The sequence below is a fragment of the Phoenix dactylifera genome, chromosome 11 (genome assembly GCF_009389715.1).
Source record: "Phoenix dactylifera cultivar Barhee BC4 chromosome 11, palm_55x_up_171113_PBpolish2nd_filt_p, whole genome shotgun sequence".
Classification (NCBI taxonomy): Eukaryota; Viridiplantae; Streptophyta; class Magnoliopsida; order Arecales; family Arecaceae; genus Phoenix; species Phoenix dactylifera.
The window spans coordinates 9811301-9829225 of NC_052402.1; the positions used below are offsets into that span (position 1 = coordinate 9811301).

General features: G+C 36.0%; 3 protein-coding genes across 3 annotated transcripts; 1 reads left to right on the forward strand and 2 right to left on the reverse strand.

Moving 5' to 3' along the window:
- Window positions 1–2650: 2650 nt before the first annotated feature.
- On the reverse strand, window positions 2651–4481 carry LOC103703317 (dormancy-associated protein homolog 3-like). The gene is made up of 3 exons (XM_039131537.1): window positions 4101–4481; window positions 3906–4008; window positions 2651–2990 (listed from the first exon to the last, which is right to left on the reverse strand). The coding sequence occupies exons 1-3, from the start codon at window positions 4372–4374 to the stop codon at window positions 2963–2965; spliced, it is 405 nt and encodes a 134-aa protein (XP_038987465.1). The 5' UTR covers window positions 4375–4481; the 3' UTR covers window positions 2651–2962.
- Window positions 4482–9043: 4562 nt separating this feature from the next.
- On the forward strand, window positions 9044–12243 carry LOC103703318 (protein SMALL AUXIN UP-REGULATED RNA 10-like). The gene is made up of 3 exons (XM_008786135.3): window positions 9044–9115; window positions 10893–11425; window positions 11882–12243. Exons 2-3 carry the CDS (start codon window positions 10991–10993, stop codon window positions 11900–11902), a joined length of 456 nt encoding a protein of 151 aa, XP_008784357.3. The 5' UTR covers window positions 9044–9115; window positions 10893–10990; the 3' UTR covers window positions 11903–12243.
- A 3047-nt stretch (window positions 12244–15290) lies between these two features.
- Window positions 15291–16136, reverse strand: LOC103703319 (auxin-responsive protein SAUR76-like). The gene has a single exon (XM_026803049.2). The coding sequence runs from the start codon at window positions 16012–16014 to the stop codon at window positions 15601–15603; it is 414 nt and encodes a 137-aa protein (XP_026658850.2). The 5' UTR covers window positions 16015–16136; the 3' UTR covers window positions 15291–15600.
- Window positions 16137–17925: the final 1789 nt, after the last annotated feature.

Consider the following 17925-nt stretch of genomic DNA (forward strand, 5'->3'; position numbering starts at 1 on the left):
AATTTTGCACTTAAAAATTATTTTATCCGACTAACGAGTCATAACATTACATGGGATAAAATTGTTTACTGACATGATGATCATTCTAGTGGAGGCTGTATGTGTTGCTGCTGTAGCTTAAATGGGTAGCATAAGGGCACCATAAATTGCATAGAGGATTGCCTGATCTGAGTGTGTTCCTAATGAAGTAAACAAGAACTCCCTCAGGTAATTCTTTTAGACCGGCAATGTTAAGGTTCTGTTTGGAGGAATTGTTGGCAGTAAAGTTTTTGGAAGCAGAGTTTTTTTTGAAGTAGAGCTTTTATAAAAAGTTGTTTGCTTTTTGGTAACTACATTTTTAAAGTGCTGTAACACTTTAACATGTGTTGGTAAACAAACTGAGAAAGTACTTTTGGTATGACAAAATGATCATAAAGAACATTATATAATATTATACAATAGAGCATAATAAAATATAATATGTATTAATTTATAAATATATGATATAGTAAAATATTTTTGTAATGTAATATAATATCATTATAATATAGTAATATAATATTGTATACTATAGCATAATAATTTAATATAATATTAAATTAATTTAATATAATATTAAATTATTTAATATAACATATCAGTGTATTATGATATAATGTAATATAATATTATATTTATAGTATAATAAATAATAAATATATAAAATATAATAATTATTAGCATAAATTAATTTTTATAATATAACATAATATTAAATTATTTAACATAACATGTTAATGTATTAAGATATAATGTAATATAATATTATATTTATAGTATAATACAATAATAAAAGTATAAAATATTATAATTATTAGTATAAATTAATTTTTCACCTTTCTGATGGCAATTTATCTTTGTAACAAATTTTCTAACATATTTTTAGGATTTTAAAGAGACATTTTGTGTAATTGTTATATTTTATCATAAATTTTTTGGTCAAAAATAGCTTTCTGACTAGGCCAGAAAGTGCTTTTCTGGAAAGCTCCAAAATGAAGCTTGTTTCAAAAGGCTGTTTTTAGCTTTTTAGAAAAGCTAAAATAACTTTTCAAAATTTTTATCAAATATTTTTATTTCAACTAAAAGTATTTTTGGAGAACCAGAAAGTATTTTTTGATCCTCTAAAAATTCTTCCAAATGGGGCTAAGTCATCTTACAAATTATAGGCATGCAGAGCGCATGTGCGTGCGAGAGCGCGCGAGAGAGAGAGAGATGATGATGATGATGATGTAACATCCATACTTGTCAATGGTGGCACGAGGACGTGCAACAAAGTTTACCATTTTTTTTTTTTCAGGGTTGGGCTTACAAATTATAATATCATGACTTCTGAATAAAAGAAATGCATGTCTTCTTAAAGGCAAGGAAGCGGAGGCCTATCGGTACCGGTGGTGAATATTTGATGGCGATGGATTTGAGTTACCTGTTCTCATTACCCATGGAATAAATTCTGACCACCTGATCTCTTCCACCGCCTGATGCCATCTGGCCTACTTCACGTTTGACTTTTGTGTTGTTGAGCCCGCTCGTGGCCCATTTCTTAGTTAGAAACGGGCCAGAGTTTGTCTATTGGGCTTCTTGTAGGTATGGACTTTGTTGTTTGGGCTCTCAAGGTTCCCTGATCCCTACCTTTCTTTTTTTTTTTTTTGGTTTTTTCTTCTCTCTTTTCTGGTTTTTTTTTTCCTCTCCTCCTTTTGTCCTTATTTCATTTATAATTAATTGTGTGGTGGCCTTTCCCACCATTTTCTTTAAAAAAAACACTAAAGTCCATCTTTATTTTTTCTTTTTTATTTTAGCATGTAAGGGAATGGTAATTTAGGTAGTTAACTAAGTTTCAATTAAATGAAAACTTGGCTAAAATTGTACGTTGACTTACCATTTACCAATTCCAATCTTTTGGAGACTTGCTTCTATTTCCTGTTGACTCTTTTAATAGGTCAATCTTCTTTTACAAATAGCAATTGTACTATTCTTGATAGTAGACAATCTATATAATCTGGGTACGTGGCAGGTTGTAGTTGAGATGAAACATAACTAGCTATGAATATATAACCACGTTTTCCATACAATTTCCATCAACTTAAAGCCCTTATTTTGCACGCTCTTGTTAAATAACCATAGCTAGACTTGAGATGCAGAGGATCGAATCATGCAGGCTCATCAAAATGTTCTCCTATGCTTTCTTTTATTTATCTTCATAAATTTTCCCACACTAATATGTCTATGATTTTTGGAAAAAGATGCTTCTTATCCGAATTCTTTAAGCAAGACAAACAATTTCATTACACCATATTATTTCCATGAAAGACCATAGCAATAATGCTCAGATCAAACAGCATGAATGCGCCAACCTATTGATTACATCCATTGTATTGAGCCAAGAGCCATATATTAAACTATATAGGGCAATACAACTTATATAAAGATGAAGCCATTGATGTTGGCCTTGAAACTAGCTTGATTACCATTACAAGAAGATCTTGATTTTCCAAACCCAACTCTGGAAGACCTCACACGTACTCTTGGATGAGTTGAAAAGTAAATCCATAAGGTAACGTTTTATAACATACCTCACCCATGAAAGTTAGTATTAGAGTCGATTACAGAGATTAATAAAATGAACATTCAGTTATATAGAATTTAATTTTATCGCAACCGCCACAAACATATCTTATCACCATATCAAAGGTAGTACAGATCAAACAACTAAAATAGATTCCGATGTATGTTAGTGTAAGCTACATCTGGCTGGGCTCATTCGGATAAATTCCACAACCATATTCAATTTACATGGCAAAACACCAAGCGGGGGCAAGAGAAACACTCCTGCTTCACAAAACTTTCTTATGCCTATCCTACCACAAATATATACAGACTTTATAAACACCAGCTTCCACCGCACTGAAGTGGACTGTAATCCTTTTTCCTTCTGTTTAACTCAGTATCATCTATCCAGAGAACTTATCAACACCCTGCAACCAAGTCAAACAAAAAACATGAAAAATTAACAAAATTAAAAAAAGGCTCCTTATCTTTTGCTTTTTTCTTTTTTTTTGGGTGAGAAACAAAAAGAATCTCCTATTTTAAGTTGACCAAAAAATCATCATCTCAATCCATCTTTGATAGACTTTGATAATTATCATGTAGGTTTTTTTTACCTTTCAACAAGCAATTCTTGCGCATAAAGTCCTAGGAACTAGGCAAAGGACAGGCAAAAAACGAAAAAGATAACACATAGTAATAAATCTCACTCGTGAGCTTTTTATTTGTTATTATTATTTTTTTTAGGTGCAGTACTCGTGTCCTTGAGCTTTTGCTGACAGAGAACATTCTCAAGAGATTTAAGATACTTTGGCCTTTCATTTTTGTACAAGAAAAACCAAAATGACATAAATGCTTTATGTTCATCATGTAAAGATAGTTGATAGACGTTGTTTAATATATTAATACATTCATATGCTTCATCATAGCATATCATGATAATTCAGCAAAAATTCTATCTACGGTTCCAATAGAATAATATGTTTATGCTGAAAAAATACTTGTATATTCCCATAAAAAAAATCATTCTGGTTCATCCCAAATAAGCTGAATCTCGCACAGACTATTGGAAAAAAAAAAAAAAAACGTTCCTCTAGTGAACCAATATGATTTTTCTTAACAAATTTTCTCATCCGATCTTACAAAACTCTAATCTGTTACTATAAAAAAAGCACGAGTCATGAAGCTGAAACAAAGCAAACAAACCCACGAAAGCAGGTGGCTTTGGTGTATTACAACTATATTTATCACAAGAAGTTATACTACACGGTCGAGGAGTTTATTTATAATTATAGGTGCTCTTGTGGGCTAAATTGAAAGAAATGGAAAAAAAAAAAAGAACTAACCAGTCGTAAACGTCCGGGTTCCGGGGTTCGGCGGTCTCCATACCCTCCGCCACCGGCGTCGGCTTCTTCCTAAGCCTCCACCATTCTCCTCTCGGCCCCGTAGCTAAAAAATAAAAATAACCCGAAAAATAAAAAAAGATTAAACTTCTAGAACGTTCTAGAAGCTTCTGGAAGGGGATGCAGGGACGGACTCACGTGTGAGGGGCGAGTCGGGGACGCTGGCCGGCGAGGAGGGGGACGAGGAGGCGGAGTCGAGGGCGCTGCGGGGGAAGGAGGTGGTGCGGAGGATGGTGATGCTCCGGGTGACCAGGGAGCTTCCGGGCGCCGTGGCGGCGGAGGCGGCGGAGGAGGCGGAGGAGGAGGAGGAGGAGGTGGAGGAGAAGGAGGAGTACTTGCGGAGCTTGCCGAGGCCGGAGTCCGGGCGGGGACCGGCCACCGTCTCGTCCCACAGATGATCGAGAAGGCCCATTATCTCCTCTTTTTCTTGTAATCTCTCCAACTCTTGTAAGCTTTTCTAGGTGGAGGGGGTGGGGTTTTGCAGGGAGAAAGAGAGAGAGAGAGAGAGGAGAAGAGGAGGGGAAGGAGGATCTCAGGGGATTCTTATGGATGAGGTCATCTTTAACCCACGGCTGGCTTGAATTGGCTTGGCTCTGGCTTGGTGGTACTTGGGCCTCTAGAGCCCATCCCTGTTGTTTTCAGACCATATTCACAAGTTTGGTAATCAGGAATAATTCAACTAGATGTAATGATTTCGGATTTGATCCGAAAAAATTATCAAAAGTTTGGAAAGAATTGGGATAACACAAAATTAGGAAAAATAATAAAACTAAAAAGGTTTTCTAAAATGTTTTATTTATTTAAAAATGCATAAGCGACATCGTCACTGGCAACAATATATGGCATCATTTAATTTGTAATTATAAAAATTTATTAAATTAGTCATATATAATTCATGGATAAATCATATTTCAATGATCTGGAGAATAATGTAACTATGGTTTGTATTATCCTTTGGCTTAGTTTGAGATTTGGGTTTAAGGGACTAGCTAGTTGCATCATTTAGTTACTCTTTACTGCACTTGATTATCCTTGTATCAGTTTTATTTAATGATTTATGAAGTAAGCAATCGGAGGCTGATATGAATACATCATAATCGTATATAACCCACTTCCCCTTCTTATTGTATGATGCAGCCCTTAATGTAAATCAATGATTAGTACTTGAGAGAAAATGTGAGGGCAAAAAGAATTGACAAGAAAATGACTACAAAGTTTGTTTTTTATATATAATGTGGACAAACTTGCTCAAGAATACTTGTAACTATTAATTTTCATGTTTTCTTGCGCGCGCGCACATATATATCCAAATATTTTAGCAATTATTTTATACCTTTTCAGATATTTCTTATATGCATGTTTGAATAAGCATTTTCTTTTTAAAATATAGATAAGTAAAATATTCATGGACGAAATCTACTGCCAATCTTGCATGTTGTTTCTTTATTTTTGTATGCAAAACTTATATGCATGTTTTTTATTTATTTTTTCTTTATTTTTGTCTGCAAAACTAAGTAGAAATGACCGGTGAAACTCTCTTAGCTTACAAATCTATGACCAAAAATATTAAACATCTATAGATGAAAACCATGCTAGGATGTTGCAATTATTGAATAATCTTCTATGTAGAGTAAGTGCTAGAAAAATAAAATAGAATAACTTCTCGAGATATAATCCACTCAAATGATAAAAGAAAGTAATTATCTTCACATAATCCATTTGGAAAACTGATGAGACTAATTCATAGATGTATGCATGAATAGAGAAGCCTATATGTTGTGAGAAAGTTCGATCTTATATTGATTAAATGGTGAATCAACATTTACTCTTTAGTCGTATGCTGCTTTCACTAATTTTCTCACTTCAGTAATAACTCTATTACTAGTACATATAAACATTAGATCAAACTTAGCTCCATCGAATACAATCCCTCTCTCTATTCTACAATCAATTATCCATGTTATATATATCATAAAAGTTTGAAGGTAACAATACATACCCTCAAATAACCACCAAAGTCTGAACTGTAATCGATTTGCCTAAAAAGAGTAGAAATTATGTCATCCAAGATAAGGATGTCTTGCAATTGCTTATAGACTCACGCAGCTGATATCTATATCTTTCCATATCACATGATTAAAAAGTAAAAACCGACGAGTCGAATTGAATTCTATTTTTTCTCTATCTACGCTCCTACCAATTATCAATAGTATGCATACCTTCAAATAACCATTGAAGTCTGAAGTGTAATCCATTAGAGAATAGAAATGTTGCCATCAAAGATTAGGATATCTTGCAATTGCTCATGGACACAAGCAACTGGTATCTCTAATATTTCCACATCACATGATTAAACAGTCAACGAGGTTGGAGTGGGTTGGCCTTTTCTGAGGCCCAATTAAAGTCTCCAGGAAAGCTGAGCCGGCTCGAGCCGCGTCAGCTTTGACAGAGCCGAAGCTTGCAAGAGGAGGGCGCCGGGAAGGCCGGAGGGCCGTTGACTGGGCAACCCATGGGGGTGGGCCCCGCCATTCCCATTTCCACGTAATGGATAAGATCGGTATCTAAGCCTTGTGACTCGGCGTCAATGTGGCAAGGGTTTAAGATTTAGATACCGTTCATATTATTACCCAAATATGAAGTACCTTGTAAATATATATATATATATATATATATATATATATATATAGTAAAGAAACCAAGAAGGATTGGATTGGCTATTCCTTCTATTGATGTCTGGTGTCAAAAATTACCAAAACAATACACAACGTATGATGGGCATGGAGAGGCTATCAAGTTAGAATTTATCATTTTAGTAGACAAGAAACTAACTAAAACAGTATTAAGATGAAAACCTTTGCTTTTGGCAAATAAATATTCTATTACGAGAAAGAAAAAGCTAATAAGTGAATAATCTCAGAAAAGCTAATAGGGCTGCGGATTGGATGATCTCATATGTGGCTGATCATTCTAAAAGTACTCTATGGGTCGGAGAAAGAAAGTTGTCTAGTACACACTGTGATGCATTATTTTTTAATTTTTTTTTGGATGTATTCGTATCGGATATGGATGAGCAGATAAAAAAATATATATAACAGTTTTTGGTCTTCTGTTCAATTATATATATATATATATATATATATATATATATATATATATATATATATATATATATATATATATATATATATATATATATATATTAGGTTACTGGAAAGTTTGTTCCTCTTTTTTTTGGGTGGTGGATGTGACTGTGAGAATCTTGCTCCTGTTCAGTTGGAATATAAAGCTAAGATTACCATCTTGTAAATAACTGGGTTTAGGGTCCTTCAGGCAATCAATGGCAGTCCACATCACTTGGACGCTGGCAAAAGACTTCCAATGGGCATGGCATGCACATCACTGTCTCTTTAGCCAGCAGTCCATTTTCTGCGCCACCTGTCCAAGAGAGTATTAGTTTTCTATTGCTATCATTATTGGTGATAAGGTTTAAGAAAGCTACAGTATGGTTGGAGTCATTATAAGGCCAGCTGTGGTTGATAGTAATGTTGCAAAGGGATGGGAAAAATAGGACAGAATGCAAAACAACTTATTAGGTGAATTGGTGTTTGCCACATACTCCAAATGCAAATCTTAATGTACTGTAGAAAATACTCTACAAAATAAGTTGATGCTAGGCCAAAGCCCAACTGGGTATATTTTATTCTGATTCATTGCCCAGACTTGGTGCAATCTAATTCAACCCTATACTATAATTAGAACCATAGGTGGGTTGGGTCGACCCACATCTTCGTATTACTTACTATTATTTTATTGCTGATATGTTTATAGTATAATTAAATAATCTATTTATGTGTAGTTTTGATTTGTGTTTGGGTTATCTTGGCCCCAATTTCATTGGAAAAATTTGAAGGATTGGTAAGATTAGCATTACATCGGATGCAATACCCAAGTTGAAAGAATTAGATCGGGCTTGGGATTAATTTTGTGATGAGATTTAAATATGAAGTTGAGTTGGACCGCACCGGTCTTTCTTCGGATTCGACTCACTCACACTTATGGTAATAACATCCTAAACCTGAAAATAATTAAGTTGAATTATTTTGAGTTCCGAGTGGGAAGAAAGTTTCAAATAATTAATATTTATGAAGAGGATAGTCTTCTTGTCATTATGTGTACCGCAATAAAAAACCATATTAATATGGGCCATTTCGAATACTGAAATATATTTACATAATTTAATAAATAATTTTAATTAATTATACATATATTAAAAATATATTTCTTATTATAAATAAATTTTATTATATTTTTAATATATTAATAAATATATTAATATTAATAATCCCATGTCAGATTTATTAGAAATTAACAAATATTTATCAATTATTTGTTAGCAATCAATATTTATTAATTAACATACTATTATCAAAATAAAATGATAAGTATAAATAATTAATATAAATATAAAATTATAATATATGAAGTATATATATATATTATCAATATAATATATTAACAAATAATATATTTAATTATAAATATGAATATAATATATATTTATTATATTATTTTATATAATATAAGTAATATAATATTAACATAATATAAGTGGGTTTTTTTTGCCAAGTAATGATAATTTTGGATTATTTTCACTCGATAATCTGGTGTGAAAAAAAACCAATTATTGGATTAATATGGAAATTATTTTTTCATGCGAGCTTATCTTAAAGCCCTAAAAGTTAATTGAGTCACACCAAAGAAAACAATCTCAAACCATCCGATCAACTACTGGTTTCCCCATTGTACGGCTAAGATGCGCCTGACGAGAAAATCAACTCCCGGCCACCAAATGTCGCCGTTGGCCCGGGGTGATCGGGTCAATTTCCTCGGCGGTAATTTTGTGCGGACTTCTTTCGACATGACACGTGTCCCTATTGACCCGCCCCTATTCTTCTTCTCCACCCTCCCTGGTCTCCCACTTCCCAATTTGCCCTCGTTCTCGATAGGGGATAGAAAAGGAATGACACGAAATCATAGGGGTAAATTAGTAAATTGGATTGCAACGTTTAAATCTTCGCCTGCTCCTCCCTTCCCTTCTCCCCCTCCGCCTCCTCTCCTAATGGCAGCCTCTGCTCTCCCTTTTAGATAACGAAGTCATATCCTTGTTCCTAATTCTCTTTATTTTTCGATGCATTTTTCATTTGTATATCTATCTATTTATATGTCATATTAGATTGATGAATCTGGATTTGTATCCTTTTCATTCCTGGTGATGGTAGATCTCACAGAATCTGTGGTTATTTTTTTTACCTTCCTACTTATCTCGCAACGCTGTTTTCAGATTATAATAATATCTTTTTGGTGTCAGTTGCAAACAAAGTATTCCTTGGTGCAAATGGTTATGGCTTTGATTTATATGACAATCCTTTTTTTTAAGAAAAAAAAATTGTCAGTAACAACGAGACTTATTTTTCCATTGATTTTTAATATTTTTTATGATATGATTCTGATGTTATTATAAAGTGAAATAATGAATTATGACATGAGTGCATGCGAGGAATGTACAAACTCGTGGAGATCCTAAAAAAGAAAAAGCCAAATCACCCTCTAGCTATGTAATTAGAGATTAAATTAAGTTATCTCAAATCACTTCTATTGGTTGCTTTTTAAAAGAATGCGTTGGAGAGTGATCTCCACCTCCATCTTTAGGACACTTAGGACCAAGAAATGTTAATTCTGAAACCAATGTTATAGAGAGGTTTGCTGCATTGATGCAAGTGTTAATGCCCCTCCCCTGTTTACATTTAATTTGACACCAATAGCTAGGTTACGATCGATTTATCTTCCATGAGGATATCAGTAATGCCAAGAAGAATGCTTCTACCATTGTTGAATCCAAAGGTGCTCTTGCTAATGAACATATTATCACTTGGTTTACATAATTCTTAGTGTTTGATGGAAAGATATCAACACATCCTCAAAAGTTTTGATTTACTTGCAATTTCTGTATTCATGTAATAGAACTCAGTGAAATTGTTCTTCTGACCTTAAGATGTTACAACATCACACATTTATTTATTAATCCACTGTCTCGAACCATGCAATCGATTATCGAAGAGGCCATCAATTCCTAACAAACATCATCCTGAAAATTCTTTCAGATTTTTTATTTCTGCGGCTTTAGATCCCCTCAGCTGAATCATTCGGGCTACCAAGTCGAATACTATATTGTCTTAATTAATAAGGTTAATCATTGGCTGGTCTCATTTGAATCTCTTTTTATTTGCGCACTGAGGCAAAAGATGAGCAATTAGAATTCTACATCATTAGGCAAAAGATGATCCTACCTCATACGATGCATCACGAATTGTTAAACACATTATGTTGGGACTCTCATTGAAACTAAAATCTCATGTTATTCTTCTGAAATTCTATAAATTCTATTCTGCACATATCATGCACTGCCATGCTAGGACAATCATCTTATTGCCAGATGTTCCTGGTAATAGATCTCAGCTCTTTAAACCTTAATCATTTTTAGGAGATTCCATGATCTTAATTATTGATTTATTTTGAAAACTAAACAATCCTCCATTGATATAATTTTCTTTCATCTGCTGCGATCGAGTCCTTAGCTTGTCGTTTTAGTGATTAAATTACATTCTATTAGCAAATATTGGTTGTTGAGTGTGTCTGCAATTCAATCTCGTCTCCTAAGAATCTCTGCAGTGCATCATGATATATCATACTTGGATTGTCTGTAAAAGTATATAGGAGCTTTACCATGACTGAATTCTTTATCTTGAAGCTCCAAAAGCCATACCAACTCTACTGGAATAGAACTTTAGCATGTTTCAAACTTTGAGAATATGTGAAAGAATTTGATTAAAGTTACATATTTATTTTTTCTTAAACTAATGCTGCATGCAGTCGAGACTATGAGTGCACAGAGATCATTGAGATCTGATGATCCTACTTCGCCGGAATTCTAACACCAAATCTGGTCATCACCATTAAGTCCTCCAGCCATGGGCGAGGAAGGCGTGAAGGTGACCGGAATCCGGCAGATAGTCCGATTTAGAGAGATGCTCCAGAAATGGCATTCGATGGCCCTTGGGCCAAAGGAAAATGAATCCAAGGCTTCCGGCATCCCCCCTGCCGTGGACAAGCGCTTGAGGAATGCATGCATCTCATGCGATTCAGACGAGGAGGGCTGCCGCAGCCCGGAGCCCCCACCAGATGTCCCGAAGGGGTGCATTCCGATCTACGTAGGACCCGAGCATCGGAGGTTCGTCGTGCCGACAAGTTATCTGAGCCACCCAGCATTCAAGCTACTGCTGGAAAAGGCTGAAGAGGAGTTTGGATTTGAGCATGGAGGTGCAATCACAGTCCCTTGCGAGATTGAGACGTTCAAGTATATCCTGCAGTGCATGAAACAACACCAGAGGGGCCTCATCAATGGCGTAAGTCCATGGCTTCTCTATTATACCTTCATTCTCCATAAAGATTTGATTTGGTTTTCTTGCCGCTCTAAGGAACAAAAATGCCAATCATCAATGCCAAGAAAAATTCTCATTCTCTCCTTTGGGAGTTATTCTTTTCTTGTTGCTGTTTTCATTTACCAGGAGCATTTTTGAATTTGTCTCGCTATGCTTTACAAATTGTTTGAGTCCCTATAAATTTTGTCGAATACTCTCTGATGTCATGCAAAAATTCTTTCAGATTTTTACAGAAATGCATCTTTGCTCGTTTAAAACTTTCTTCAAGTTGCTGCTATATTAATCATTCATTAATGTTAATCTAAGTGGTTGTAAATCTTGGAACGTTTTAACCAACAGCAAGGTTCTTTATGGATCTCAGGATTTTCTAGAGGCTTGCCTGATGCTTCTCTTCATCTCTCTGCTTTTGTGGTTTTGCAGAAGGAAATCCTACAGGGCTAGAGCAATGACCACACATGAACTTGTTTGTTTTCAGCTACAGCATTTAAAGTTTTGGTAAGATTACAAATTGCCAAATGGTTGCTTGGCGCTCAAAGTGCTAGGATCTACTTTTGTGGCATCTGATGTACTCGAGGTTTCAGGCTCATTCAGTGGGTATAAACTCTTTCTTGCCTCCATTTTTCAGGCTGCAGGGGATCTGCTGAAGTTCATCTGACCCACATTCCCTGTTCTTCTGGATCATGTAAATGATTCTGTTAAACATGTGATGTTTGATGGAGAAATGTCGTTCTGATCGTCTTCTGTTGCCCATTTCATGGCTTATGCATCATCGATTTCTTTCATTAGTTTACTCTTCGGTTATGAGGATTCTATATCATCTCTGGATACTGTGATTAGGAGATGATTAGTTCATTGTTAATGAAATTTAATGGTAAGTACATCTATCTTAAAAAAAGACATCACAAGCAACAGCCATGTGAGCATCTTCTCAGACCGAGAGGTGAGGAGTGTGTGGGTCTTTCCTGGTACTGCAGAGGCTTGCGATCATGGAAGCCGATCGGTAATTGGCTTTTGATAGCAGTGAAGGGTGAGTGGGTGGTGATGTTAATTGGATGGCTTTGGGGTCCTACACATACTCATTTCAAACTGTTGCTCTTCTGTTGATACCTTTTAAGAGATGGTAGTCCAACTCACTGTAGAACTGTATGCATTGTAGTAATCTTGGTGCCTGAAGTGGTATTGATATAATGCAGGTAGGGCATTAACTATATCTCTCCATAGATTAGAACACCTTTTACTTGGCCTCTAATTCATAAATAGCTTCACCATTTTATGACAAGTAAAATGCACCTGACTTCTCCAAATGCCTGAATTATTTGTAAGATATCTCCCCTCCCATTTGGCAAGTAAAGTAAATTTGATTAAGTTGATTAATGTCCTTGACACCTAAACCAACCTCTTCCTTTCCAAGACAAACAATGCTCCAATTTACTTTGCATGAGGCTCCTTTACCATTCTTATCACCACTCCATAGGAAGGATCTTCTATATCGTCGATTCTTTTGACAACCCAAACCAGTAATTTAAAGATGAACATGAAATAGGGGGGAAGTGAGAATTAATCTTCTCCTAAAGAAGAGGCATTTACCCTTCCATGTCACTAATCTAGCTTCAGTTCGCTGCAGAACTAACAACCAATCTCTCTTCGCAGGCTTGCCGCCATATAGTAGTAAACCAAGATACTAAAGTGAAAGGTGGAATAGTGAAGCCATTGAGCACAATCATATGCCATGTTACAGTCCAGACCAATAGGATACATCATCTTATTGCTGATGAATAGTTCTAAAATTTTTCAGACAACAACTTATAATGGATATCTAATTTTTTGACTGGCTTATTCATTAACATATTGACATACTCTACAGTGCTAGAAAACAGACTAGCGATACCTTTTTGGTGAGATTTCTGTACTATTTTTGCATCACTCAGCTCATCAACAATATGTGATAAAATAGATGGTAGAGTCTGATTTTTGTTCCTGCTCTTTCTTCTTCCATTACTCACTGTTGATTAGTAAGCCAACCTTAATGGACTGGAATTAATGCAGTGACTGCATAATCATCCTTTGCTTAACACAAGGGCCATATCTAATATCCAAAGTGAAAGAAAAAAAAAATCTACCAACAGAGGAGAAGTATTAATTGAATGACAAGAAAAAATCACTCCCCCTTATTCTCCATTCCTCCAAGGCCACTCCTTACCTCATTTCCCTCTCCCATCTCCCTTCAAAGTATCAGTGATTGCATGCATGGTCTGAGTCTCTCTCTCTCTCTCTCTCTCTCTCTCTCACACACACACACACACACACACACACACACACACACACTTATTCTTTGGGACAACAAAGATAAGATCCGAATATTTGATGCACCCCACGAGGGGGCTTCTTGTTAAATCAACTCTCATAAGGACAAAGCTGCCATGAGACATGGCATGTGGTTCTTGTAGCCCCACAGCCACCATCAAACCATGTGCTCTCTCTTTTTCTTGGATGGTTAATACTCATAGACTTGCCCATGCTTGGAGCCACCCTTGCCAAGTAGGTGGCAACTATGAGGTGTCTTGCCTACTAAACATTTGCTATCATCTCATGATAAATCCAACCATAATTTTTAGCTACAAGATGGCTGCCTCTGTCTTCCAATGCATCAAACAAACAAACAAACAAGTGCTTTTAATCGTAATTACTAAGTATTGTATGCCATTAGAGCTATCGTCGGCTATATATTTACGAGATAATGTAGTTTCATAATGGAAGTTAAGAATAAGAGAATAAGAGTAGAGAATTATATTTCTGTTTGTATTTCATAATATACAGGAGCAGCCTTTATATAGACTAGGAGGCTGATGAAGTTTAGTAAGGCCTACTAAGTTTGGCACAATGTCCTACAATGATTCTAACAATGGGGATTCCTATACATCTTGTAGAATTTTGCCGAAATGTAATCAAATAACTATGATCCTTTTCTATGTCTAAGCCATCGCACCATGTAACCAAAGTTCATGAGTAACAACACTTCTTAATGTTTCATCCAAATGCCAGAAGACTGGCCAATTGCTGTGCATGCTACAAAGAGGAGCCAGTGGAGAAAGCCATGGTATTGTTCTGTATCTGATTAATTTCTTTCTTATAATGTTTCTATGTGCATTCTTTTCATATGGTTAATTAGTATTGGAGAGAGATTTATATGAGAACCAACAATATTTAGTTAATGTATTCATTTATATGATGAATTCTTTATCAAAATTAGCCATAAGTAACTGGTAGGGAATATGTGGCTGGAGCAACATTAGGCTAAAGAGATTGGCGATAGAACATGAGAAAACATGTAAGGAAAAAAGAAAATTTCATCTTATTAGCAATGAAATTAAGTTCGACATTTTACAACACAATCGCCGAACTTATACAAATGACATGAAGCTCAAAGAGCATATACAAAATTGCATTCTTCTCTACGACAAAAAATAGAGTCAAAAAATCAAAAAAAAACATAGCCCATGGTATTTGAATGTGAGTGGGTAGGTCAGAGGCAATGGCGCTACATATAAGTTTGCCAGTAGTAAAGTAATGATTTAACTTTCCCCATGTAAGTAATATGCAACAAAAGTCCAAATCAAACAATAAAGGACATAAATCGTGACAATTACAACCAATTTCCACCAAAAGATACTGATTTGGCGCAACGTCAATGATAAATAAATGCCGACAAGAATATCCACAAGCAGGTGTGCTTGCTTGTTTGCAATGTCGCAATCCAACAACTCTTTCGCTCATCTAATTAAATAAAAATCATCATGTGTAACACCAAATCTAGCCAACTATCGAAGGAGACAACAAATATAACACAATCGTTCAAATTAAAATTTACATAATTATTTTCATAAAAAATTCGGGCAAGCAAGATTACATCAACAATATAAAATATTTACCACAAGATTTAAAAACGGAACATCATGAGATTAATCTCCAAATATCATATCCTCCTCCGAGATTGGAAACGGGTTAGTGAGTCCTCCTCACTTCATTATTCCTTTTAAGTCCTCATCATTAGGAAAATTTTACAGCACCTACCCCTACAACAGAACAAGCTACTTAGAACTGGCGAGTCCGGTACTCCGACGTAACATTGCTCCGCCGCCTCAGCAGGCATAGAACTCGACGAGCTCGTCGAGGGACTCGGGCTGGGGGTCCGCGTTCTCCAGCATCCAGAGGAGGTGCTCGAAGAGCACCACCTCGCAGCCCACCACGGTGGCGTCGGCGTCGGCGGCGGCGGCGCCGGACTTCTCGACGAGCACACGGAAGAGGGGGTGGTTGACGAGGTCGGAGCTGACGAGGTACCGTCGGCGAGACTTGCCGACGTACACCAGGTGGAGCCCGGCCGGGACATCGTCGCCGTGGAGCGACGCTGACTGCCACGCGTCCTCGTCCTGCGACCTCGACGAAGCCGAGCCCCGGCCTCCGCCGCCGCCCCCCACGGCGATCCTGCTCGACGAGTGCCACCGCTTTATCATGCATTTAAGCTTGCTCAGCTTCCCCTTCCCGCTCTTCGCCATCTCCTCTTGCCGCTGGCTGCCGGCGACGGGACTCCCGAATGGAGAGAAAGACAGGCGACGGGAAGGAAGGGGAGAAAGCTTCCGGTATATAAAGGTCTTGGGGAGTGGAGCTCACCGGAGTGGGACGACAGCGGAGAGGACGGGAGGCATGGGAATGGGGCCCCGGTGTCGCGGATAATAACAAGGGTGCCACTGGCCGTTTGTCTTGTTATTTCTGTGGGCTGGCAGCCCTAGGAATTTTGATTGATTAGGTGTGACCATGCTGGCACAGCAAATGATCAGTGTACTTTGTGCACGTAAAAAAAAATAAAAATGAATGCTATAAATTAGATGAGTGTTGCTTGCCATGCACCATACACGTAAATACTTTATTTAGGGCTCTAATACCTTTTTTTTTAAAATTTTACTCTTAACTAGGTACTTTATTGTATAATAATGTTATCTTTGTTTGTTTAATTTTTCTAAGTATAGACTTGAACTTATGCTTAGAAATACTTGTTAGCTTAGCTGGTTGGTATCTATCTCTTTTTTTAAATGAGTGATCTTAGATTCAAATGAAAATGCTAGTGAATTATCATTATAATCTTTAGAAATTAAAAAAAATAAATGCGCTAACAAGCGAACGATATATATATATATTCCAACAAAATTTGTTTATTTTTGAGATAAATCTTATGTCATTGTTAGTTAAAGACTGAGTTTTCATACTAAAAGGTAAATATAATTTTGTCGAGCGCACATTCCTCCAAATGAAGGGGAAGGCCTAGATTCAATTTAGCCGATGGAAAGAATTAAACTTTTTATCATGTCGGTGGAGCTTATAAATTAGTTAGGGTGGTGAGGAAAAATAATGTTTGAGGTCTAAATGTTCTTGGAGGAAAGTATGAGGTCTGGTTTTAGTAGAAACCTACTCTTTGTTATATTTGTCTGACTTCTGGTATTTTCCTCCAAATCCAAGCAATCAGCCTGCAGGAATCAAGGGTGCCCACCTGCAAAAATGGCTAAACAAATGAAGGTACATAGCTTTTTTTTCAGCCTGGCCTGCTTCAACTATTTACTAACATCAGAAAGCAGCCAGTGGAGCCCTCAAGATTCCTCTCAACCTTGCAATCCAACATTTATTTTGGAATATACACATTAATTTATTGGAAAAGGGAAGTTGAAGCTGAGTTTGTCAAAATCAAATAGATGATCTCCTTTGTCAGGTAGTGGTATTTGATTCTCTGAGAGACATGCATCAACTTCGCCAATCATAGAAGAATAAGTAGTGCTTAATTAACATGAAGATAGAGGACTGTTTGCAAAGAAATATAAGATGTTTATGTTGTAAGAGAGCTGGCGCCGAAAGTTCTAAGAAAGAGCTTTTTTATTGAGAACAACAGTATAGGAAATGATGTGGTAAATCTAGATTGAAGTACAAAGTTGGTGGAGATAAAGGCATAACTCTAGGTGGAGGATTATATTAGCAATAAGAGGATATGTTAATTATTGTTTAACATGGTTCATCCTCATCTAAATAATAATTAATTATACATAGCCTTTTCTCTTTTGCCCTTTTTTTTTGTGGGGTGGGGGGCAGGAAATTAATGTAAAGGAGACAATGTTGGATTAGAGGATTTAGAAAAGAAATTGATAGCAACAGCATATATTTTTAGCTAAATTTAAGATACAAAAACTCATTCAGTAAAATGTTTGAAATGCTTGAAGATATCCTACCCTAACCCCCTGCCAAAAAAAAGGCATTTGAAATGCTTGAAGATAATATTATCTTGCCAAAATTTTAGATACTTTGCCACTAATAACCGGTTCATAGGAGATATATCCAGTTATTAAGTGGATACTATGAGAAATTTAACCATTACCTTCTAAAGATAGACAGATACTTTTTTTTAAAAAAAAAATGAAGGAAAA

Coding starts and splice junctions, on each gene's coding strand:
- LOC103703317 (XM_039131537.1), bottom strand. CDS start 4,374: ATGGGCCTTCTCGATCATCTGTGGGACGAGACGGTGGCCGGTCCCCGC. Junction 4,009..4,100: donor CCCCGACTCGCCCCTCACAC/GTGAGTCCGTCC, acceptor TTTATTTTTTAG/CTACGGGGCCGAGAGGAGAA. Junction 2,991..3,905: donor AACCCGGACGTTTACGACTG/GTTAGTTCTTTT, acceptor ACTTGGTTGCAG/GGTGTTGATAAGTTCTCTGG.
- LOC103703319 (XM_026803049.2), bottom strand. CDS start 16,014: ATGGCGAAGAGCGGGAAGGGGAAGCTGAGCAAGCTTAAATGCATGATA.
- LOC103703318 (XM_008786135.3), top strand. CDS start 10,991: ATGGGCGAGGAAGGCGTGAAGGTGACCGGAATCCGGCAGATAGTCCGA. Junction 11,426..11,881: donor AGAGGGGCCTCATCAATGGC/GTAAGTCCATGG, acceptor GTGGTTTTGCAG/AAGGAAATCCTACAGGGCTA.